This window comes from Paralichthys olivaceus, chromosome 1, assembly GCF_024713975.1.
Source record: "Paralichthys olivaceus isolate ysfri-2021 chromosome 1, ASM2471397v2, whole genome shotgun sequence".
NCBI classification, from domain to species: Eukaryota; Metazoa; Chordata; class Actinopteri; order Pleuronectiformes; family Paralichthyidae; genus Paralichthys; species Paralichthys olivaceus.
The window spans coordinates 3244287-3269129 of record NC_091093.1 but is presented as its reverse complement, the minus strand read 5'-3'; the positions used below and the strand labels follow the sequence as shown (position 1 = coordinate 3269129).

General features: G+C 39.7%; 1 protein-coding gene across 1 annotated transcript; it reads right to left on the bottom strand.

The window, feature by feature from the left end:
* Positions 1-19578: 19578 nt before the first annotated feature.
* mthfs (5,10-methenyltetrahydrofolate synthetase (5-formyltetrahydrofolate cyclo-ligase)) lies at positions 19579-23437 on the bottom strand. The gene is made up of 3 exons (XM_020079636.2): positions 23136-23437; positions 22488-22752; positions 19579-20501 (listed from the first exon to the last, which is right to left on the bottom strand). The coding sequence occupies exons 1-3, from the start codon at positions 23244-23246 to the stop codon at positions 20275-20277; spliced, it is 603 nt and encodes a 200-aa protein (XP_019935195.2). The 5' UTR covers positions 23247-23437; the 3' UTR covers positions 19579-20274.
* Positions 23438-24843: the final 1406 nt, after the last annotated feature.

Below are 24843 nucleotides of genomic sequence, written 5' to 3'. Positions count from 1 at the left end.
CCGAGCCCCCGGGCTCTGTTTCTGACCGGCCTCCGGGCCGCCCGCCCGAGCCCCCGGGGTCAGTTTCTGACCGGCCTCCGGGTCGCCCGCCCGAGCCCCGTGCTCTGACTTTGACTGGCCTCTGGGTCAAGCCCCGTGCTCTGTTACAGATTCCCACCCCTCTCAGTTTCATGTTTAGTCCTCGTTTAAATTCAGTTTTGGACCGTCTGGAATCCGGTCCTTAAGGGGGAGGTTCTGTCACGGTTATGTATTTTCAGTGTTCCTCTCATGTTCCCTTCTGCCTTCCTCTGTGCTCCACCCTCTGATCCTCCTGTGTTGTTCTCTGTCCCTCTCCTGTGTTCCCCTCCTTGTCCCTCGCTATGTTTCACCCTGTGCCTCTCCCGTGTTCATCCCTGTCTTGGTTATTGTATTTTGTTCTCGTTAATAAGTTTGTTCAGTGTTTCCTGTTTTATTTTGTAGGCCTTGCTCCCTGTGTGTTTTCACCTATTGACTTCCTGCCCTCATCAGGTTCACCTGTTTGTCTTGTGCCACCTGTCCCCAGTTACTAATTAGTTCCAGTGTGTATATAAGTCTTTGTGTTCCCCCCTTGTGGTTGTTGGTTCGTCATCGTCATTTCTGGTCTGGTCCTGTCCGTCCTCGAGATTCTGGTTCTGTCTGTTCATGTGTCCCGTCAGCTCTCGTCTCGTTACCCCGTAAGTTTATATCCTGCCCTGTTCTGTGTTCCACTCTGCTTCTTGAGTGCGACTTTTGTTTCCCTGTAGACTTCTTGTTGAATAAATACACTTTTTGTTAAACCTTATTTAGTTTCTGCGTTTTGGTCCTCCCCGTCTCACGTCACCCCCCATTCGAACCTTGACACCACGCCTGTTACTAATCTGACTGGTCTATCATTACATCTATCAATCAGGGTCTGAGATCGTGATCTAATCTTATTGGTTACTGAGGAGGGTCTAACATTGCGACCTTCCCCTTGGAAAGTCTCCAAGCACCGGGGTTACTTTGGTACGTTGGTCTTAAGTTTACCCCTAGAAAACCTCCCAACACCTGGGTTGCTTTTTGGCCTTGGAGCTGGGACTTCCCTCTGGAGAGCCCCCACCATACCATGAGGAGTCTCTTTTTCTTTTACACAGTTTTTCTTTCTCTTGACACCATTATATCTGTCCAAACCATTAACTATTTTTTTACAAGATATTTGTCTCTGATTTGACACCATTATATTTCATTTTTGTCAGATTGCCTTTTTTTAAAAAGATTATCATTTCTTCACACAAGTTATACATAAACTACGTACTGATTGTTACACATAGAGTATATTGTTTGATTCGTTTGATGATTCGTAATATCTGTCTTAAACTTATTGGAATCATCAGTAATTATGTTTCTCCTTATACTTCAGCACACATTAGATTATAGTGCAGATTAAAGGTATATAGTGACATTCAACATCCTGCATTGATTACTGTAATTCCCTTTTTGGTCTCCCTAATAAATGCCTTCATAAACTTCAATTAGTCCAGAACTCTGCCGCTCCCATCATTTCCAGAACCCCCTCCATTAATCACATCACTCCTGTCCTTCAGCAGCTTCATTGGCTCCCGGTCAAATACTGCATTGTTTTTGAGATTCTGCTCATCACCTTTAAGGCCACCCACAACATCATTCCACCAGACATTTCGGAACTCCTGCATGTTGAATCACCGTCCCACACCCTCAGATCTTCCATTCACATCACTGTACCACCTGCCCGTTTGACCACCATGGGATCTAGAGCCTTCAGCCACTCTGCCCCCTGCCTCTGGAACACCCTCCCACGAGACATCTGCAACACTGACTCTCTCTTCATTTCTATATCACATGTAAAAACTCATCTTTTTAAACCTTTTTCAGTATGATTGTCTTTGCTGATTGTTATTCACTGTTTATTTCATTTTAATTATTTTATTGATGTTTTTGATACATTGTTGTTGTGTTTTAATCTGCCGTGTAAGTTGACCTTCAGTGCTATGAAAGGTGCTTATTAAAAAAATGTATTATTATTATTATTAAGTTACATTTATATTACTAAACTTATTTTGATCTGCTGGGATCTGTACAAGTCACAGAATTTGGACTTTTCAGATTGATACCACTGGACTGATACCAGTGGTGGAATTGTTTTTCATCAAGACTATTCCTTGTGTCCAGGATAACCTTCCTTCCACCTGTGCAATATGATGAAATTCAGAAACAACGTGTCTCAAAAAAATACTTTTCTTACCTGTGTGGTGTCTGAAATGCCATGTGTTGTGTTCTCTTTGAATGAAGTTAATCTATGGGTCTGAAGCCCATAGGTCCTGAGGATTCGGAGGTCCATAAGTTTAGGCTTTCAGAGGAAAACTGAACGTACACGTTAGAGCATTAGGTCACGGCTCTAATGGTCACTCTAAATTTGAGCTGGTGTTACCCTCCCTGTTACCAGACAGATGAGGAGGGCTGGAGGAGAGCCAGATGTGTTTTCTCTAGGTTTACAACAACTCTCATATATAAACAGGGAGCAGAGATTCACATTGGCCCCAAATCTCTCTCCAGGCAGACTGCAGTGCTTGTATTGATGCTGAACTTTTTGTAATAAACCTTTTATACAATCAAGACGGTGTCATCTGAGATCCCTTCATCATCTTCACATCATCGCTACCCCAATATACAACACCTGTAAACTTTATTATCAGAACATGGGGAAACCAAAGAGTGGCGACAGGAGCTTAGGTTCAAAAAAGATTTAATGCAAACATTTTAAAATGGAATTGACAAAGTCAAAGTTGAGAGAGCGAAGCAAGTATACTCAGTGGTCCGACTAAACAAGGAGTCCAGAGTAAAACTATGGCTGAGACGGCAGACTGCGTGGCTGGCAAACAGGGAGGTTGGACAGATGGTTCCTGGGCAGTCAGGTAACCAGAACATCCAAACAGGGAAAAAAGGCACAGAGTTCAGCTGAAGTGTTCACTACCATAGGGTAAACTGCCAGAGGCAGTAGTTTATAATCTTGACTGGGAGTAACAGGTTCATGGGTGATTTGGTGGGAGATGAAAGCTGGAGGCCATCACCAGTCAGCAGGAACAGAAAGGGGACAAAGCAAACATGTTCGTGCACACACACACACACACACACACAAAATAAACTCCATCCTTCAGTTGATCTAAAATGCTGCAACACAAGTATTGACAAAGACCAGGAAAGACACTATATTCCTCCCATATTATCTTTTCTGCATTGGTTCCCTGTTAAATTAATGATATAAATCAAAATGATTATCTCATATAAAACCATCATTAAGCCTTATTTAATCTTAGAGAGATCATGCCACTATATTGTCTTAAAAAACCTCTTGTTTTCAAAACACATGCTCTTGTGTTTCCTAAAGTTAGAAGAGGACAAACAACACTCTGTGGAGGTGAGGGGGCTGGGAGAGGATAGATCAGCTCAGTTGAGAGCTGTTAGCTGACTGATCCTCAGGCTTAAAAGGCAGCGGCGGAGCTGCCTCAAGGAGACACAGAGCAAAGACACGCACACAGGATGGTGACTGTGAGACTGAGCTGGAGCGAGACGTCCAGCTGAAACAGCTGCACACTTTAAGTTGTATTTTGAGAGTTTTGTTTAAAAGTTAATAAAGTATGCTCAATTCTGAATGGCTTGTCTCTGGCTGCTGTGGTGAGAGCCCCGTGGCATGGTCAACTGGAAATAAATCTACTGACCACTATGCTGATGGACATAAAAAAACAACAAATTCCTCTATACTGTAAGCCCCGACATTCAAATTAATTAGACTCAAAATGGCATCATGTTCACCATTAGACTATAAGGCCCAATCCCATTTCCCCCCTTCTCCCTACCCCTTAGCCCTTCCCTTCCATTTAGCATGTTCGCGTGTAGGGGTAGTGTGTCCCGACCCTTGTACGTATTTTGTGAATCAGATTCATTCTAAATTGACAGGTGCGTGTCCGCTCTCTGCAATTAGCATACTGCCACACCTCTATTTCTCCATATAAGGACACTTGTTTGTCATGAAGAGAGCTGTGTCCTGAACAGAGAAGTTTAAGAAAGAAAAGTTAAAAAACACCAGAATTTCACAACAGCAGACACTGAAACAAATGCGTCGGAGGTGAGAGTCACAAAAGGAACATTGAAGCCTGGGCTGCAATAACTGAATGCTGTGTCCTGCACAGTGATGAGCACTAGAGCTGTGGACATCTCTCCATCCTTAGATGCATTGCGACGTGGACGTGGACTCCCCTGAATAATTAAAACACAGCTGCTTCAGGACAGACGCTCATTAAAGGTCCGGTCGTCCTGTGTCAGAGTCTCAGTCGGAGTCTGTTTCCTCACTCGCCCTCTGACCTGCGCTCACTTTACACTTTAACAATAAACACCATCACTGATCACAAGTTAATAGGATACGTACAGGACTGATGTTTACTTTGTTTTTGATTCACTTTTGAGTTTATGAGACACATGTTTCAACCTGCTACTGTAGTGTAATTTTTGGTCATTATGCTATATCACAATATCAATGTCACTATATACCTATAATCTGCACAATCTGCATGTTTGTTAAAGTTAAAAAAAAAGAGACATAAGTTACTGATGATTACAATAAGTTTAACGCAGCAATGATGAAGCAAATAATATACTCAGTGTGTTACAAGCAGTGTGATGTGTATGTGTAACTGGTATAAAGAAATACTAATCTTTTAAAAAAAAAAGACAATCTGACAATAAGAAAACAAAACGGTGTCAAATCAGAGACAAATGTCTTTTAAAAAATAGTAAACGATCTGAACAGAATATATTGGTGTAAAGAGTAATAAAAACAGTTTGAAGGAAAAAGAGACCTATCAAGGCATGATAGGGGCTCTTCAGGGGGAAAGTCCCAGCTCCAAGGCCATCAGAGCAACTAAGGTGTTTGGAGGCTTTTAAGGGGTAAACTCAAGTCCATCGTACCAAAGTAACCTCAGGGCTTGGAGACTTTCCAGGGGGAGGGTCGTAATGTCAGACCCTCCCCAATAACCAATAAGATTAGATCACGACGTCGGACCATAAATGATAGATGTAATGATAGACCAGTCAGATTAGTAACAGGCATGGCCCTTAAGGATAGATAAAGCAGAGCAACACCACTGATAGTCAGAGTTTTTCTCTGGTGTGGCTCCGACTCGCTACTGAATGCTCTCGGGTTTTCTTGTCGACAATAAAACTCTGCTGCTCTTAAGTTGACTTCTCTTGTTTTTTATTCAACTGAATTTTTGGACTTTTTGACCATGAGTGGAACTTAGTTTTCACCACAACACTACACAATATTCAGTTATCCAGTATTAGACGACAGAAAAAAACATAGAGAGGACCTTTATGGTAAATAAAACAACAATTCATACAATTTAGATGAAACACGCCAGTGAAAGAACATAACAAGGATTATTTTATATTCAATTTCTGCCAAAAATTCCTTTCACCTAAATCTTACACACTGAACCTTTAAAGTGACTGGAAAGATCCATTGATCGCATAACTAAATACATGTGATCAGTTCGTGTGTGAAGAGGGACAGAGATGAGCAGACACAAACACACACACACACACACACACACACACCTCCTAGGTGTCATATCAAAGTTGATGCCAAAAACTGAATCGTAGACCTGAAGGAATGTAAGGAAACAATTCAATTCAATTTTATTTGTATAGTGCCAAATCATAATATACATATTCTCAAGGCACTTTAAATATATATATATATATGTATATATATATCTATGGAGAGAGAGAGAGAGAGACACAACAGTTCCCACAATGAGCAGCACTTTGGCGACTGCAGAGAGAAAAACTCCCTCCTTAACAGAGAGAAACCTCTAGAACCAGACTGAATGCACTGAGCACTTCTCCACTTCTCTTTGTCTCTCTGCCCCCCCACATTAATTTAAACATTTTAATTCATGTCAATGACTATGTTTCTTTTTTCTCCCATAGTCCCTCTCTCTCTTTCTCTCTCTCATCGCAGATATCTCTGACTACAGAACTGCAGAACAACTATTCTTATTATTAACAACAATACTTATTAGTAATTAATTATTACACTGTTATTGTTTTCATTTGAACTGATCAAATCTGATACTTGATTGTGCTCAAGTGTTCCCGGTCTCTCTCTCCCCCTGCTCCCCCTCCCCACTATCTCTCTCTCTCTTCTCTCCCCTCTTTTCCTCCCATCTGTCCTCTCCTCCCCTTTTTCTTTGCTCCCCCCAACCGGTCGAGGCAGATGATCGTCCACATTGAGTCTGGTTCTAGAGGTTTCTCTCTGTTAATGAGGGAGTTTTTCCTCCACAGTCTCCAAAGTGCTGCTCATTGTGGGAACTGTTGGGTTTCTCTATATTAATATGATTTTAAGGTCTTGACCTTCTGTGTAAAGTGCCTTGAGATAATGTATAATATGATTTGACGCTATACAAATAAAATTGAATTGAATTCACAATTATGATATTATTAAATGCTGTTCAGGCAATATTTTATGAATAAAGCTCATGATGCAGGGTGTCAATTACAAATTGTCAGACTTTGATTCTGAAGACTAGAGACCACAGTTCACAAATCAGGGTTAGGTTAACTTTAAATTGACCCTATTTGTGAATGGTTGTCTCTGCGATACAGCTCTTGTCCAATGTCAGCTGAGACTGACTCTGGACCCATGCAACCCTCAAAGGATAAGTGATATAAATCAAGTGAGTGAGATTGTAAGCTTAAAAAGTGAAATATATATATATACACCAACAAGCATAACACAAGCTGGGGACACAGACTGGAGCCTACAATCACTCCCAAACTTCTGGGACAGGTCTTTCGGGACAAACTGAACAACAACTGTTTTTTTTTTTATCTTATGGACCCTCCAAGGAATGCAACAGTTTTTGCTGCACCGTCATCCTCTAGCAGCATCGCCCATGTTGCTCTCTATTTTGGAAGTGGAATATCACTGATTCATACATATTTAATATCCAGAATATGTTATAGCGTGCTTAAAAATGGAAAGCACCTGGAGTAAAGGTTTTTCATTAATAGTCAGGCAGAGTGGATTTAACAAATTAGACTCCTGTCAGAAACTCTAAGGTAATTTAGTAATTTATTCACTGACATTGCCTTTCAAGCATCATCCTAAAACTCAGTCAGGAAAGAGAGGAAAGAGTTTGGGAGGTTGTTCTAGGAAGAGACCAGGGTTCTGCATCATTGTATCACAATCAAAGAGTTTAAAGTTAGTCTGGCTCTCATGTGGCCTGTGCCATTAAATAAGATCAGTGGGGTTAGCAGCTATCTTTAAGCTGACCTCAGATTTCGTGTTTTACTTCACAAACAACAGAGACACTGTTTCTTTAAAATGGCTGTTAATTGCCTGGGCTTTCTTATTACTTTCTCATTATTTCTCATTACTGTCAAGGTCTATCACCCTGTGAGATCACAACTATGCTACAAGTGCAGCTCCTGTCCCGATTTCGAGTTTGCCATGTTGGTGGTATTTTTTGACAGTCAGGCCTTCTAGCTGGCTTTTCTGTGTGGCGTGACCCCTCCTCCCTCCTTGACCCTAGGCAGTTTCAGACATGTTTTCACATGGGCTCATTCAGACATTATCATTACCCCTTATTGTTTTTACTAGGGGCTGGCAGGAGAGACTATGATATATCGTTCATTATGGTTCTGCACAATACTGATTGAAACACTGGTTGGTTCACTGGGTGGCACCAAGGTTCCATAAATCTTGAACAGAACCAGTTCAAGAACAAGAGCTAATTTAGTAGAAAAGTATGATTAGTGAGTGTACGCTACCTGCTAACAATCACATTCTCCTGAATTCTCCCACTTTGATGCAGTAGCATGTTCTGTAGTTGACTAATCCAGCCACTCCCTCCTACCAAACAATCATTAAACAGCATTCAGTGCTTCCTCCAGAGACTGCATCCATCCTTGCTAAATTATTCACAGTGCTGGATGCACAGCATATGGCAAGTGCAGACAATGTTTTTCCCATTACCCTTCTGTCCTATTTTGTATTGCTGTTTTTCACTTTTCTGTTTGTTGAGTTGGCTGCTAATTGAAATAAATCAACCCAATTTAGCCTGGCTCTCCTGCACCCATCTATGGAAAAGGTTGCATATTCAAAAACTGCAGTGGGAGTCGAGATGTGTGTGTGTGTGTGTGTGTGTGTGTAATAAATGAATGAATCAGAAGGGGCCTGGGCAGTTGCCAAGTGACAAGATTGAAAATCACCCCCTCATAAATCATGCAGCTGGTGACAGGCACTGGACGTCTGTTGCCCCACCTTAGTTGTGTTAATAAACTGAACAAAAGGTCAGTGAATAAAGGAGGCTTCAAGACTATGTTTAAACCATGTAATATACTTTAAAGCAATGAGCAGATGTGAGATGTCAAAGTATTTAACCTGACCTAACCTTGTCTTTCTAAAGAGGAAATCGAGTGGAAACAATAAGATTTCTCTTATCCCCTATCCCAAATTCAGTGGTCTGATTTTTTCCTTGTTAGATATGAGAACTGTCACGTTGTTGAAACAATGACAACTTAAGGTGTCTGCCGACAAGGTCTTTCATTTTGGATGGAAGAGTATTTAACAAGATTAATTCATTGAGTGTTTCTGCTACTGGCTGGCAGACTGTATAGTTAGCAGGGCTGCATGCACCACCAGACTAAAGAACTGTCTGACCATCAGGTATTACATCCAACAAACCTGTGCATATCTGTGTACCTGCCTGTTTGCATGAGTTTCATCTTGTCCAACACCTTTCATTTTCCAGTTGACTCTGTGTTAACATGACCAATAAAACTTGCATAGAATGCCGACAGAATTGTCCAGTCCTTTCTACATGATGCAAATAGAGTGGTAGCAGAGCCAGAATTGCCTTAAGTAGCAATGCCAGAGCCTGTGAATCCATTGGTGACTAAGAGCTGAGAAGAAAATGAAAAAATTCAACTCTAAGGCGGACATCCTAATGTCCTCACTTCATCGGATAGATCTTTCTGACACTTCTGACATGTTGGTGCTACAAGGCAAAAAGTACAAAGATAGACACATATGTTTCGAGACATCATTCCAACCTGTGTGTGCCTGCCCACCTCCCAGCAACAGTAATTACATAGAGCCAGAGCAAACTCAGAGGGAATCTTGGCAGGGGAAAAAAAAGTTGTTTGAGTTTTCTGTTTCAAGGTCAGCCAGTAAGGTTTGATTGAAAATCGAGGCAGCCTCGTAGAGATGTGCCATTGGAGGAAAGACAGCAGACAACCTTCTGGGACTACTTCATAATGAAACACTGTGTGCCTTTGAGGCCCATTTCAGCTGGGAGCCAGCCAAGCTTAGAGCAGAGGTGTTACATTGAAAGATTTCTCTCCATAATTGTCTGTGTTCTCATTTAACACAGATCTGCTGAAGGTTTGGGTTTACAGCAGGATATGCTTTTGTGCCTCTGAAAATGTGAGCGATGGCCGTGTGACCACCGGGACCCCCCGCATTACCTCATAACAGATGCTTTATGGAGCGTCACATGAAAAAATGTCCTCATCCATGCATGAAATGGAGATGCCACTGCTGACAAAGCAGAAAGAGTGAGAGATGGTCCCTGTTGATACTTTCTGTCAGAAATAATGTTTGGCAGAGGAGAATTTGGGTTTGTTTGCATCAAGAGGTGAAGATGAATCACTGTCCTGCAGTGGACCAGGACAACATCGAGCCAGTTTGAACATTATGTCTCAGGCTTTGTCAGAGCAGCAGCTCTTTGTCACCACAACAAACTTCATTTAATACTGGCAGCTTTCTGCAGAATGTGCTGCTCCATTGTACCCTGGATATGTAAATGTGTACAACATAAGGGACTGAGTTTCAAGTAGATTCATGAATTAACAAACCTCTTGCTTCAAACAGAGCTACTTGAAAAAAACTGCAGTCAGCATGTGTGATGGATTCTAGAGCTTAGATTAACTTTGAACATTTTCATCACAAAATATTTTATAACAGATTAAAGATAATCTTGTTATCAATATATGAATAAGTAAAGAACGTAGCAGTATATAAACAGGTTACTAAAAACTTTGTGTTGAAGACTTAGAAATAAATTGCACTGTATTTTTCTGCATTGGTATAATTGTGCCTGAGAATTAATGCCACCAACTGCTTATCTTGATGAAACGCCTCCTAATACATGTTTCACCGAGAAAGGAAATGAATGAAAATGTGCCTTTCATTTTGACAGATTTGAATGGAAATCCAACTACTGCACTATACTTTACCACCTGCTGTAAGGTTAACCTGTCAGACCTAGAAGTAATCATTTGACTGTTGACCTACATCTCAACAATTTACATGGTACAATTTTAATATTAACAGTCATGAAAACCAGACTACAGAATTAAGACACTACTTGTGATCACTTGGGTGGATCATTTAGTGTTCATGTAGAATTGGCTTTTTTTTTTGAAAGGCTGAAAGTCTTTCTCTGTTGACCCCTAAATTCTGCAGCATTTTCATACGAATTATTACGTCAGTGATTTATCAGGTTTAATCCTGAGGGACTCCTTTCGTTTGATGAATATTGCATCTTATTAGCAGTTGTTTACTCTGTTTTCTTGCTGTCTGCACAAATTGACCCATTCAGACACGCCTTATAAAAAAGCTATCTCTGTTCTCTGCCACCTGGAGAATTCATTCATCGGTATATATTTCAACTAAAGGTGAAAAATAGAGCAAATATGTGAAATATAGACACTTAATCACTCAACTCATTGTACATCCAAAAAATTGTTGTGACAATCATGATGAGAATTACAGCCGTGAAACATCTCAGAGACATCATTTCAACCCCAGCTAGTCCATGGTAAAATGAACACGCACAACACACTGTGATGCATGAAATGATACTCATATCTGGAATAGTTTTGCTAACGCTGACACTATGTTTGCACAGATCTTGATGGGAAATACTGTGGTGGTCTCTGTTCACACGTGGTGGAGGCCTAGAATCAGGGATTACACAAAAGCATCCTCATCTGGTAACACTGTGGCACTGCTGCCAGGTTTATTTGTGAATTGAAAACCTTGTCATGTATGCTGTACTTCTTTATATACCTTCATATATAATGTGTATTTAAGCTAAACACCTTTACATTTAGAGTCGGATATATAATAGTGTTGAGTGTGAGATTTATTTAATGACAATTTTAACAACACATTATTAATGCGGTGTTACCCTGTGGTGTATGTGGCCTGCAGACTGAGGAAATTACAAAACCAACCACAACAGCAAGCATTCAGCACTGATAACCATTCTGTTGTTTTCTCACAAAAAAACAACTCAACTGATGTAACTGTATTCTCAAACTTTACAATGTATTGGGATTATCTCTGTCAAATGACTGAGGAGTGACTATTGGGACATACTGTACGTGGCTGAATCCAGGGAACGATAGCGCCTCAGAAAACTTTATCTGAAATTGCATTTACATAATATTATTAGTGTAACCTATCTATGAATCAGGGTGCACAACAGTTTCCAAAATGTCAAACCATTTGGCACTGTTAGATATGTGTATATGTTAAAATTTACTCTGAGGAAACACATTTTGTCTTTGTTGCTGCTGTTGGAACATGGGAAGAAGTGAGGTCACAGCCACTTAACTTCATCCAGGCTTTTACACAGGCTATTTGCTGTCACTGAATCAATACACCTGATAATAGACACTACACCAGGGGCTGCCCTTATACATTGTATGTACACAACATTCTACATGACTACGCAACATGTAGAACAGTAGAGAAGCAAACTGGACCTTTGTTAAGACTTTTTCTTGTTGTTACAGTACACAGTGGAAAAAGCAATGTGTGTTCTTTCCTTCAGGAGGTCACTATCTTGTTTTGGCAGGGCGGTTGTGTTGAGCATGACTGCAAAATACTGATCCCAAGTTAGTAGTGTGTGTGTACGCGTCTGCTGTCGACACGCAAGTTTGTGTGTGTCCAAACTGTGATCAAAGCTTAAGTAGTGTTTAGTAAGGATATGGCACGTCCACTATGACATCTTACTGTCTTATTTCAAGATCTAGTCTATCTATCTGCATTTTCATTTACCATTTACTATTATTTTTATAGTACAAATTTTAAGTGTGTTTGTGTACCTTAGCCAGAGGCTCTGCAGAATGCAGGGGAGAGTATGTGGGGTGTTTATATCACAGCTGCCAGCCCTCTGTGACCATGAACAAATGATTTATCTTGTTTATTTTAAGCACAAAACAATATTTCTGTGATATGATGATTGTCGCCAATGTGCTGCCCATTGTGGGCACTGTAGGGTTTCTATATCATTTTTTAGGTCTTGACTTTCTATGTTAAGTGCCTTGAGTTAATGTATATTATGATTTGGCGCTATACAAATAGAATTGAATTGAATATTCAATTCTTATAATATCCATATCGGATGTAGGACCTATCAGGTGGTTTAAGAGTGACAGTTTATATATTTTTTATTTAACTACTAACATGGATATATAGTTTATAAAAATACTCCACAGCTTATTTATGATATTGGGCTGTTTTATTTTGTGTTTCAACAACTCATCATTTACTTTATGCAAATGCTTCAAAATATGACGCCTGATGAGGTCTGCCTTCCAAAATGGGTATTTTTATGATAATCCAATACAGTACAAATTATTTGATTGGCATTGAGAAATACCTCTGGATGATTTATATTGGTCTCTAGTCAACAGTCCAGTTAGGCAGAGAAAGCGAGAAACTGTTTATCAACCCAACTCTCACATGTGACTACAGCAGTTTTCCTATTTTATATCATGCAGTCACAGGAGGTTGTTCTCTGCGGGATATTTACACCCTGAAAAGTGCCAAACAGACACACACTCAGCCATTCTGTGCGTCTCAGAAGTGCTGTGCTGTCCTTCCCGTCCAGGGTATATATATGTATATGTGGTGTGCGTGTGCCTCTCTCTCTCTTTCTCTCTCTCTCGTGTGGGTGTGTGTGAGAGGGGTCAACCCCACTTGAACAAACTGCCAGGCATGACATTTAAGACTAAGGTGTGCATGTTTGTGTGAGTGAGTGTGTGTGTGTGTGTGTGTGTGTGTGTGTGTGTGGTATAGGTCTTTGTCATGTTGTCTGGACCTACATCTGTTTACAAAATCACATTAAAGGGACTTGTCTTCTTTATAGGGACAAAAAAAGAAGTCATCATATCATACATCATTAAATGTTATGGTAGGGACATGCTGTAAGGTTAGACTGTTAATTGAAAGAAACTTGAATGTGAACTGCCTTAGGAGACCAACTGTTCAGTAGTCTGGTGGTCTGAGCTTTAAAGACCTGTAGCGCCTGTCTGAGGGCAGAGGGTCAAACAGTTGATGGCCAGGGTGAGGACAGTCTTTGACATTGTTTTTGGCTCTGGACAGGTGGCAAGTGTTTGCAATGTCTGCAGTGAGAGAAGAGGTCGCAGATTTTTATTTGACTTTCTGAAATCGTCACCCATGTTCCTGGGCCTTATTTTCCATACTCTAAAACAAATCACCATCATCATCAGTTACTAAGTTAAACCATTGGGGTTTTCACAAACTAAAATAATGATTAGATATTGTGAGCAACAATACAAAGGGTAGCTACATCATTGTCACTTGGTCATATCCATGCACTCAAATGATTTGAGTCAAATCACCAACACTCTCTGTCAGTACTCTCTACTGTGGATATTAGTACAGTGTTGACTGACTAAACACACGCATCACTTACTCACTTACAACAAACACCTACAGCTTATAGGAATTTATTTTTGGGAACATGTTGTTGAAATGTGAATATTAAATAAAAAAACAACAGATCAGCTATCAAGAACTGAGAAAAGACCCTTGTGTTATGGCTTCATGAACCATTTTCGCTTTCAACAGCCCTCAAAGAGCAAAGGCTTTACCTTTCACCGTATACATAATGCCTTTGGAGAAGGTCTCTGGGTTCAGTGTCAAAATGCTGCCAGATCTCCAGTATTTTATAATTAAAGGGATTTAAAAATTCCTCACATCTCTGTGCTGTCTGTTTAGCTGAACATTTCTGATTTAAAAATTTGTCAATCTGTTGAGCAATGAGAGTGGAAAAATAGGTGTTCCTACAGCTTGTTTTATTGCATGCCCTACACATGATTCTTTTAGAGAGGAAAGCCGTTACTCCAACTCCGCTCTGCCTTTCTACATTGTCTTTTTTAGGATCCATAAATCTTCATTGTCATCCACAACATTTTTTTTTACATCTGAGTGGAGCTAGAATCTAAAATGTTTACACAATTTTGTCACTGACAGAAGTGAGGGACAGAGAGTAAAGGATGTGAGCAAATTAGTGTGAAGGATTTGGGGTCAGGGGAGAGGAAGCTTCTCATCATTCACACAGAACACACAGTGGCGGGTCCTGTGTCATGCTGGCAACTGGTCGTGGTGGTGGACCATGATCGAGGTGGCAGCTGATGGTGGATCCTAACAGCAGCAGTGGATCATGACAATGGATTGTGGACTATGATGGCATACTGTCGTGATGGTGTATCCTGATCGTGGTGGCAGCTGATCGTGGACTATGATTACAACAAGACTGCCTGATATACAATATGTCTCAGATACTTTTGACAATAATTCCTCCATTAATTTACCTTCCATTATGCAACAAACTATTTATTCTAACCAATGTTGTAAATACTGATGTTCTCCATTACACATGGCATCTGTTGCTCTTCTGTCCGTCCTGGAAGAGGGATCCCTCACATGTGGCTCTCTCTGAGGTTTCTACATTCTTTTTCCCTGTTAAAATGTTTTTTTTTGTAGTTTTTCCTTACGCTTGTTGAGGGCAGAGGATGTCACACCTTGTTAAGCCCTATGAGACAAGTTATGATTTGTCAATATGGGCTATACAAATAAAATTTGATTGATTGATTGCTTGAACTTGATTTTGTGAATCACTGCATATCACTTTTGGCTTGGTAGAAGAATTAGTGAGAGGAGCACATTCATCATGGTAAAACCAAGCCTCTGTGATAATACAAAGAGTCAATATTGGTATTTGAGATATAATCCTAGCAGATACAAGACTTGTTGGCAAGAGATTTTACATTGGATAAGCAGAAGTTAGCTAATTCAGTGTCAGGGATTTATGGTTTTAACTGTGATATTATTATTTCTGAGTGGAGGGTTCGGTCATGCATGCTGCTGCATCAACCAGCAGGACCCACACAATCTGAGACAGCGCAGTGAGTACAGATCTTTCCAGGGTCTCACCAGGGAAACACAAATGATCTGCTAATAGCAATTACGTAAATACAATTCCAAATTAATGGACTTGTTCATCTGTAACCCATCATGTTTGAAGCAAACATTTGGTTCAAAAGGAGCCAAAGTTATTAGCAAAACCAAATGCAGCAGCAGTGGTTGAACATTTCATCAATTGGGCGCAGACTGAAATAGGCTTAAACATTTAGAGCTCTTTGTCATAGTGGGTTAGGGATCAGGCAGGATACATCTACTCTTTCAACCCTGGGGGCCAAGGTCATAGTGCAGGTTAATTAATTGTCTGGACATGTCATTGCTGTGCACTATCACAGTTTGGATTGAGGGATAGATGATTCCTAATCCGGAATTAGTTCAATAAAATCAGTTGGCTTGCCTTCTGAGTGAGTGGATGCAACAGGGATCTTTACGAATCTGGTGATTGAATCTCAAATTTGAGGTTTCTGTACTGTAAAACACTTTGGGTGGTCATTGAGACAATACAAGTGGTAAGTAAATGCAGTCCATTAACCATTCAAACAATCCTCATTATTAATGAGTTGAGCGAATGATCAATTATCCATTATGCAACTTGCACAGGTGGAAGCAGAGGTAGTGGCAGGTGGGTGTAGTAGAGGAGAAGAAGTTACTTGGGGCTGGATTGATGAAGGGTAAGACAAGGGCGAGCCATTGGATAATGTGAAACGGGCACATCTGATGGTAGGTTGAAAAGGGGGGACAACAAGCTCTTCAGGAAGTTCAGCTCTCCATAGGAGAAAAGTTAGTGAGTGGGATGTCACCACAGCCAACACCATCTTGTTTGGTTCAATGGTTGTTTGTTCCTCAGGGCATTTAAAGAACACTTACAACAACCTCAATCTATAGTTGATTTGTAATTGTCTGTGATTAAAATATATAAATCTGTTCTATAGGTCATACTGAAAAATATCAACCAACCTTTGGCATTCCTTCAAAGACGTGATGTACTGACAGCAAACCCTGTGATGCTGGTGGTGGACAGTGATCATAGTGTCGAGCCTGACTCGTGCAGCAGGTTTCAGTCCCAGCTGGTGTTGTTAGGAAATGAGACATTAACATTATCTGTGATGTATCATTGATATTCATAACACTAAGCTGGCCCCAACTGATGATGAGCCACAGACACACATTCATGACTCTGCTGGTTGACTTAAACACTAAGATTAATAGCACAGGCCAGTGTTCAGACTTAAATTACCCTGAGTAAATTATTCAACAATGGAAATAACTCAGCACCTTGTCATGTATATAGCAGGTAGTTCATTCCTCTTCTAGCTTTCAGGTTTCGCAATTCTGTTGCAGAATATCTGTTAGTTTGGTGAACCACAGCCTAATTCCTCTCAGTGAAAGTGTTATTTAAAATGACTATGTCACTCTATGGCCATAGCTTAGAGAGAGGGACAGTCAGTTTTTCTCTGGGAGAAGGAATAGATTATTATGTAGTTAAAAAAAGGACACAATCCATTGGATGTGCTTTCAGAGATTTGAAAAAGTTCTAAACAGCATACAAAAAAATCAGAGTTAGCAGGCTAACATCAAACTGAAAATGCATATTTTGCACCACAACACTACTTGCTAATGTTTTAATCTATGAGTAATTTGTACAATGCATTAACCTTCCACCATTGTTCCCTGAGTTCATTCAGTTGTTAACAGTGTGGGATTAAGGTCAGCTGCTGAAATAATTTTGACAAGCTCTCAGTGTTTGTCATTCAGGGGATGAGAAAGATTTTAGTAACTGGTGAATACCAGAAAGAAATAGATTCAAAATTGAAATTTTGTGAGAAATTGAGACCTTTTTCTTGACAAACTGTCAGAGTGGAATGACTGATGTCAGTGACAGATGGAGGGCTCTCTCACACTCAGTCTGCACAGACAGTGCAGTGAAAGCACAGCAGGAGCAGGATCTTCCGTCCTGTGTTTTCACACCACTTTGCAGCCCCGGTAAATCTGCCTCTGGTTTGTTTTCCCTCTTTGCTGAATTAGTTTGGGTGTCCATAGTTGTGCCACTTCTTCTTGGTTTTCCAGGTGTTTCTTTGCATGCGGATACAATGTGGACTTAAGATCTACAAAGAATTGCAATCAAAGCAATGAACAAAATAGTCAAACTTAAATAAATTAAAAATGAACCAAATGAAAATAAAAGTAAATAATTATCTACACCAATTTCAAATATTGTTGATCTTAATTCATTTTGTAAGGAATATTGCTGATATTTTGTGCACTCCAACTCTTAATTATTTACCTCTCTGAAACATACTCAGAGCAATACAATAGAACATCTAATCTCAATGAAGATTGTAGTATTTCAAACAATAATTCCTGTATATTCCATTGTTACTTTATCAACACCCTCTTTCAATGATCCAACCCTGATTAACGATCAACACTCTTCTCTCTAGCAATAACCTGACTACCTCTTATGCATGACCTTAAAACTTCCGCCTATTCCATCCGTTCATTTTACCATAGAAAAGATAATTTGGATCCCTCTATGCATGTAATTTTATTTTTTGGGAGAACTCACTGGACAGCCCCCGTTTTTATATATTATGGTTGTGTGCTTTCATCGTTGTCGGTGGATCTGGTGTCAGGCAAATGTATTCTCAACAGGGGGGCCAGTCTCTGCAGTGTTGGCTACAGCATCCCTGCTGTGCAACACTACTGAAGGCCTCACTTCCTACCTGATAAAAAAGGCTACCTGCAATACAATATAGGCTAAATATGAGTTTTAAATGCAGTTTAATACAGTTGTCTGCATGGTTGTGTTTATAGCTCCTTGAAGTTTAACTGTGACCCAAAGTGTTTTTATTATTATTAATGCTGCATCCTTTGTGTTCTATTTAATATATGTAAGCTCACAGCAGCGAGACATCTGGCCTGATATTCAACAACTTTGTTATTACAATTCATCTTATGTTGTGTTCTGATATAAATGTTGTGAGTCAGTTTTGTGTTGTGGAGGATTTGTCATTGCCTTTGTTGCTGCTTCAGTTCACATAGGTATAGGTACACAATGGCTCTGCTGTGGCTCAGTTTAGGTGTGTAGCGACTCCCCACACTCTACTATCATTCTTTTGTACGTTGAAGAGAGCAATGGTGTTATTTACATTTTAGATGCAGAGATATACAGTGTATTGGCTAATTGCTACTATCATAGAAAATCTGTTGACCTTTTGTGTTGACCTATCAGCCAAACTATACAATAGTTTAATGTAGTGGCTAATCACTGCCTTTTTTTATTTGTATTTTCCTAACAATGTGTAAAGGTCTTGGCAGGGCTGTTGAAGGTTGTTTCAGTGGACAAGAAGAGTTATCCATAGTGTTGGAACTAGCTGTTAATCCAGAACCTTGCTCCTAGCCAGAGATGTAAAATAACAGTAAAATAATAAGTATCAATACTGTCTAACTAGTATATTTCACCAGGTTCTCATACTTTCTTTGATAACCTTTACTTTGCTATGTTTTCAGAATAAAATAGTTTCTGATAGGTTTTAACTTAACACCTTACCTACAAAAGAAAATCTTGTAACCCCATTGTTTTTTTGTGGACGGTTTTCAAGGTCGAGGTAATTAAAAAAAATGTTTACTTTGTTTTCAATGAACTATTTGTAATTCATGTATGATACAGATTTTCTTTGACCTTTTAATTGTGAAAAGATAGTTTGCTCACAACTTTCTTCTAATTTTGTGAGAGTTAAATTTACCATCTTTTCCATCCATCCATTCATGTCTCCGGTTCATAGAGACGACTGCGTCACATCCAATGTGTGCCAACTCTAAAAGGTGGCAGCTAAATGGAAATGCAAGGGAGACACACAGTGGACATATCCAGCCAATTCACTAAGCTGAACAGGTTTTTCACTGTGGCCCCCTTTGGTGTGTTGGTATAACAGACAAATGCACTCCATTTTTTTCAGTAGCTTGCACATTGAACTTGATTTCATTGTTTGTCATATTTATCATGGTGACTATCTTAAAATGAATGACTGCTTTCTGTTCAGCAGAGGACAAATCACATTTTCAAATTGCTGATCATCATAACTCTTATTTTGTCTTAACTTACAAAATATCGCTTTAGGTATTATGCTATTGCTTTGGTTGAGTATCTGCACAGCTGACACAGCTGACTGAGCAACTCTGACAAACATTGTAAACCAAAACAATTCAGAGGATAAATCCATCATGGGACTAATGTGAGCGATTCATAGAAACTCTGAACATTTTCCAGGTGGAACAGTAATTTGTGTCTAATTTTTATTCCCATTTAAAACAGTTTACAATTTACTTTTTGAAATTTTCCAAGATCGCGCCAACTCCAGAATATGCAAAAACAGCCTTGAAGTGTCAAACTCTGCACATTCATCAGTCTGCACAGAGAAAGACAAGCAACCAAGTGATGTAACAGTAAGCTAAACACATTTCCTGCAGAGGTGGACTTTAGTCCCGTTGATCGATCAGGTAAAAATCATGACACTACCATGATGAAACAAATCTTTTTAGATTGCACAACTATGGAAATTGAGTTGTTTGTTGTAAAATTCCTACTTATTCCAGGTCTGCCTCTCTAAACTTTAATAACTGTCCCTCCCAGTCATGCCCCGTGCACTTTTTAACACTGCAAATTTCCTCAAACTTTATTAGCATTTCTTTTCAGCTGATTGTCCTTTAATGTTTGACACTGATGAATATCGACTTTCAGTATATTGATCACACATTATCAATACAGTCACTGAATTTGCAGCTTAGACTGTATAATGCATGCATACAATATATAATATATGTATATTAACAATGGCCATCCTTGGCCTCATAAGTTCCATTCGAGCTTATATCGAGCGCTATAACAAATTAAAATGTCTGCATTGAAAATGTTTGCATTGGTATTAATTGGTAAGGCACCTCTGGTGATTAACCAGTCACTCATCATCCTCATATAGGACTTCATCAATGTTCACATCATTGTCATCGACAGGGATTTCCTGGCACAGCTGCTCTTTGAAGGCCAAGGCGATGGTGTACGGCTTTCCTTTAGGGTGTCTGATGCAGCGTTCCAAGTAGGTGTCATAGTAGCCCTTCCCCCGTCCCAGACGCTTCCCCATTTTGTCAAAACCCAGGCCTGGCATCAAGATTAGGTCCAGACCTCCTGGATGATGAGAGCAAACAGAGTAATCAGTGATAGAGGTCTGCCTGCCTTTGCCTGTGAATAATGACAGATATCAATGTCCAAGATATGACTGTACACATTTGATGTCTACAGATATTTCAGATCTTGAAAAATATTACGACTAAAAATTTAACTCCCAAAAATACAAATTACAAAAGCAATTTGGCAACAATTATTTGTTGGACACTTCCACCAACAGGTCGTGGTTTCAGTAGGTTCTCTGCTCTTTGCACAGTGTTGTTGTCTAACCTGGTAAGACACTTATCTTTTTTTTTCCATTTACACTCCAGTGCCCTGCTGTCTTGCCTTACCCTCAACAGGTTATGAAGATACACTAGGGCTGAACTTAGATTTTTGCTATTCTAACACTGTTCGACTGAGTACTGTGATCAGTTCTTTAGCACCCAGGCAGCAGGGGGGGGGGTTTATCAGAGGGGAGGAGAGGACACCTGAGAACTGGCTCGCAGAAAGAGTAGTCCAGGAAAAGTTTCCCTGGCAGACTGGCTTTAAGAGTCTGGGGGGGGATTGAGCTAAAAAATACAGTGATCCAACGAGCAGATAATCCTACACTGGAATGCAATGTGTTGAAGTAAGGGTCAAGAGTATGACCATGTGCATGAGAAGAACCCTATCTAGCTGCATACGATTAAGAGTCAATTAAATACAAAGCAAGTGGGTTAAGTATAACCAGATGTTTGAACTTAGTCATACGCAGTCACGCCAGTCACACCTCGAAAACTGATGCGTGTCTATTTCAGGTGTTACAGTACAGGTGTTTGGAGTGGAAAAATTGTATGTCTTATTCTGGATGTTTGATTTGATGTATGACTTTAAGACTTTATTATTGAAATGGAATATTAGATGTAAGCTCAGTCTTCATTATTCATAATGTGCCCCACCTGACTCTGAGGGTTATAAGATAAAAAATGTGTTAAATCTTCAGTCATTTTGTCTGTGGTCTCCCATGTTTTTAAAATTGGGACTTGTAAATCCTCTAGTGTGCACCAGGCTTTGAAGATTGTCTTTGATAAATATTTTAAAAGAGCAAGTTATGAGCACCAAAATGAAAATTGAGCTGATTATTTTTTTCTAAATTTCAACAGTAAAGTTACTTGAAACTTTACATACAGACAGTGGAGGGGACCAGGAACAAGAGTGAGATCTAAGAAGATTTAAAAAAAAAAGTTTTTAATAAAGGCCCAATATAAGTGCCGTAAAGAAACTTTTGCTAACTTTCCCTTAAATTCTGAAAAACCAAAAATATAATATTTCATATGTGGAAAGCAAATAAAGCCTCCATAACAAGGGATATTGTATTTAAAGCCTTTTTTTCCTCCAAGCACCTGTACCGTGACACTCAACATAGACAGATATCAATTTACAAGCTGAGGCTGGTGTGACCGGATTTTTACAAATGACGGACCAAATTACTGCAGTCAGCAATTGGGTAAAACGCCCTGTGCCTTGGCTGATCACAGGAGTCGACTGGAGATGAGAACAGGTCTGCTAAATAGCATTTAACAGATTACAGAAGTCCTGCTTTAGAAGCTCTGACTGCAGAGGGGGAATGGTGTATGTGCCAAAATGGATAATAATGGCTTTTGCATGGTGTTAAGACAGACAAATATTGATCTGTTCTGTTTCTGCTGAACTTCTGTACCTGACATGCAACAAACGCTCCATAACATCTCTGACATGAGAGACAAATCAGAAATACAGACAAGAGGTCAGAATACAAAATATAATGTAATGTGTGTTGTGGAAAAGGTTGTGTGCATGCATGTGCTCGTCTTCATATAGTTATGAGGGACAATTTCAAAGTTGTGAGGACATTTTGGCTGGTCCTCACAATTTCAAAGGGCTGTTTGAGTGTTAAGACTTGGTTTTAGGGTTACTGTTGGTTTTGATGGTTGGGGTAAGGGGCTCCACAACTGTGTGTGGCTGTGTGTGTGTGTACATGCATACCTGCAGCCAGTGCTTCCTCTCTGCTGTTGTCATCTTCAGCAGGCTGTCGGATGTTCCAGGAGGTCAGGGGCAGCGTCTCCATGTCCTGCAGACTGGTCAGCTGCAACATGTCCATATGGCTGCAGCTCCTCTCATATCTAGGGATGAAGCAGCTTTTTCCCCATTTGAACGCGTCTCTGAGGATTTCCTCCGTGTGCACTTCATCATGCATGCTGAGAAACACTGCAATCCTCTTACAGGACACATATTTGGGGTGTCGGAACAGCTGGAGGAAAGACATAGGAGGGGAAAGTAGGAATCAGTGACATTGTCAGAGCCCAGGAGCAGGGCTCGGATAAACAAACACATAACCATGTCCATCTAGCTTCCATGATAGATTCATATATAAAGCTTTACTCTTGTTTTTAAATAACTAGAGCTTGAACGATTAGTTAAATAAACATTGTGAATAACTCTTTTAATTATTAATCAGTCTGTAAAGACATTTTAGCCAATACCCAAGGCCGTGAGTTGGGAAACACTGTATTGAAGATCTCCCCCTGGTTGGAGAGTGTCAGTGGGGGATAAGAACTACGTGTCTTCAGTATTACTTGGACACAGCTTACAGTCTTCTGTGAACCATGACGTCCTTTCATTTCTCCCTCTCACCTTCTGTGAAACCACCAGGGACTGTCGTCGCTTCTCCTCGTCACTCAGCGCTGCTACCCGGCCCTTGACCGCCCTCCTCAGCGCCTGCTTGGCCGCTCGCAGGGCAGCCATTAGCTCGGTAAAGTAAACCGTTTCGACATAGTGCTGCGCTTCATGCAACTTTAGACAAGTTAAACATTGACAAGGGTAACAACGTTCGACTAGACACTACTGCCACCTATCGTAGTGGAGGATGTACTCTTCTTCGTCTCCTCCTCCTCCTTCTTCTTCTTCTTCTTCTTCTCCTCTTCCTCCTCCTCCTTCTTCTTCTTCTTTTTTTTACCGAACGTTAAAGGTGCATTACCGCCACCTTCAGGATATTAAAAGACCCCCATCACCCCAGCAACAAACTCTTCTGTCTGCTTTATATACAGTCAGACGGTACCGCAGCATCCGGACCAGGCCATTATATAATTCATACACACAACGAACTATATTTATTTATTTAGTTTACAATAATTCTCATTCTGTCATATCTTTCTATTCATCGTATTTCTAACCTTACATAAAAATATAAAGAAGTGACATAATTCATATCTGTTCATACCTCCCCCTAACTGCTGCTAAATCCTGACTGCACATGTATATATTTCACTTTGGCACTTTATAATGTTTTATTATAATGTTTATTGGCACCTTATAATGTTTTTTTGTTTTTTTTGCACTAGTTAATGACATTTGTACTTTATTGTTTATTTGCACTAGTGTATTGGTATTTGTATTTTTAGTTACTCTTATGTTATTATTTTTCTGACACTATTACATGTTGAGTTGCATTAGGTGCCTGGGATTTAAGATTTTCATTGCCAACATGTACCCTGTATCTGTTGTGCAGATGGCAAATAAAACCTTTGAACCTACTATGCTTGAGTGTGGGTCAGAGTGTTTGGTAGTAAAATATAACTTTAAATTAAATCCTCTTCATTAAACCAGTTTCTTACATAAACTCAAACAATACTTTATATTTTTCTTCTCCAATATCAAACAAATTCTTCATGTTTACCTCTATATTTATTTCCTGTTTTAATGCTGGCTTAGTAAGCGAGTCTGCCATTTAATTTCCCTCAATGCCCTTGTGAGCTGGGATCCACATAAATCAGACTTCAGTTTGTGAATGATGTAGTCTGTATAGTGTTTCATATGTTTCGTTAATAACATCTGCTCTGCAGTGGGATGACATTGATTGAAGTGATACCAATGCTGATAGAATCAGAATCAGAAAAGCTTTTATGTAAGTTTACACATACATGGGATTTGTTTTGGTGTTGTTGGTGCATGTCAGACATCTCTACATATAAGAACATAAGAAAATCAAGTATTAAAATTTAACAATATAAATATAAAAATATATACACAGTATGTTTTTGAAGGTAAAAAGAAAAAATAAGAAGAGCAGTACAGCTGAGTAAGTAAATAGTGAATCTAAACATACTATACTTATTTTGCTTGGTCCACTGCAATGCCATAGGTTTTGTCAACATCTCAACTGTATATACTGCCAGGTGACCCAGTGTTCTTTGCTTTATATTTATATTTAGTTATGGGATAACAAAAGCAAATCCAGTTTTTCAATTTTTTGGTTCCTTTGACTCCTTTGATTAAAAATTCTTTATTAACTTTCCTATGGCTCTCCTCATCTCTCATTACGTAAAAGGTGCATCCATCACAC

Coding starts and splice junctions, on each gene's coding strand:
- mthfs (XM_020079636.2), bottom strand. CDS start 23,246: ATGGCTGCCCTGCGAGCGGCCAAGCAGGCGCTGAGGAGGGCGGTCAAG. Junction 22,753..23,135: donor CCCTGGTGGTTTCACAGAAG/GTGAGAGGGAGA, acceptor TCTTTCCTCCAG/CTGTTCCGACACCCCAAATA. Junction 20,502..22,487: donor AGAGGAAGCACTGGCTGCAG/GTATGCATGTAC, acceptor CTCATCATCCAG/GAGGTCTGGACCTAATCTTG.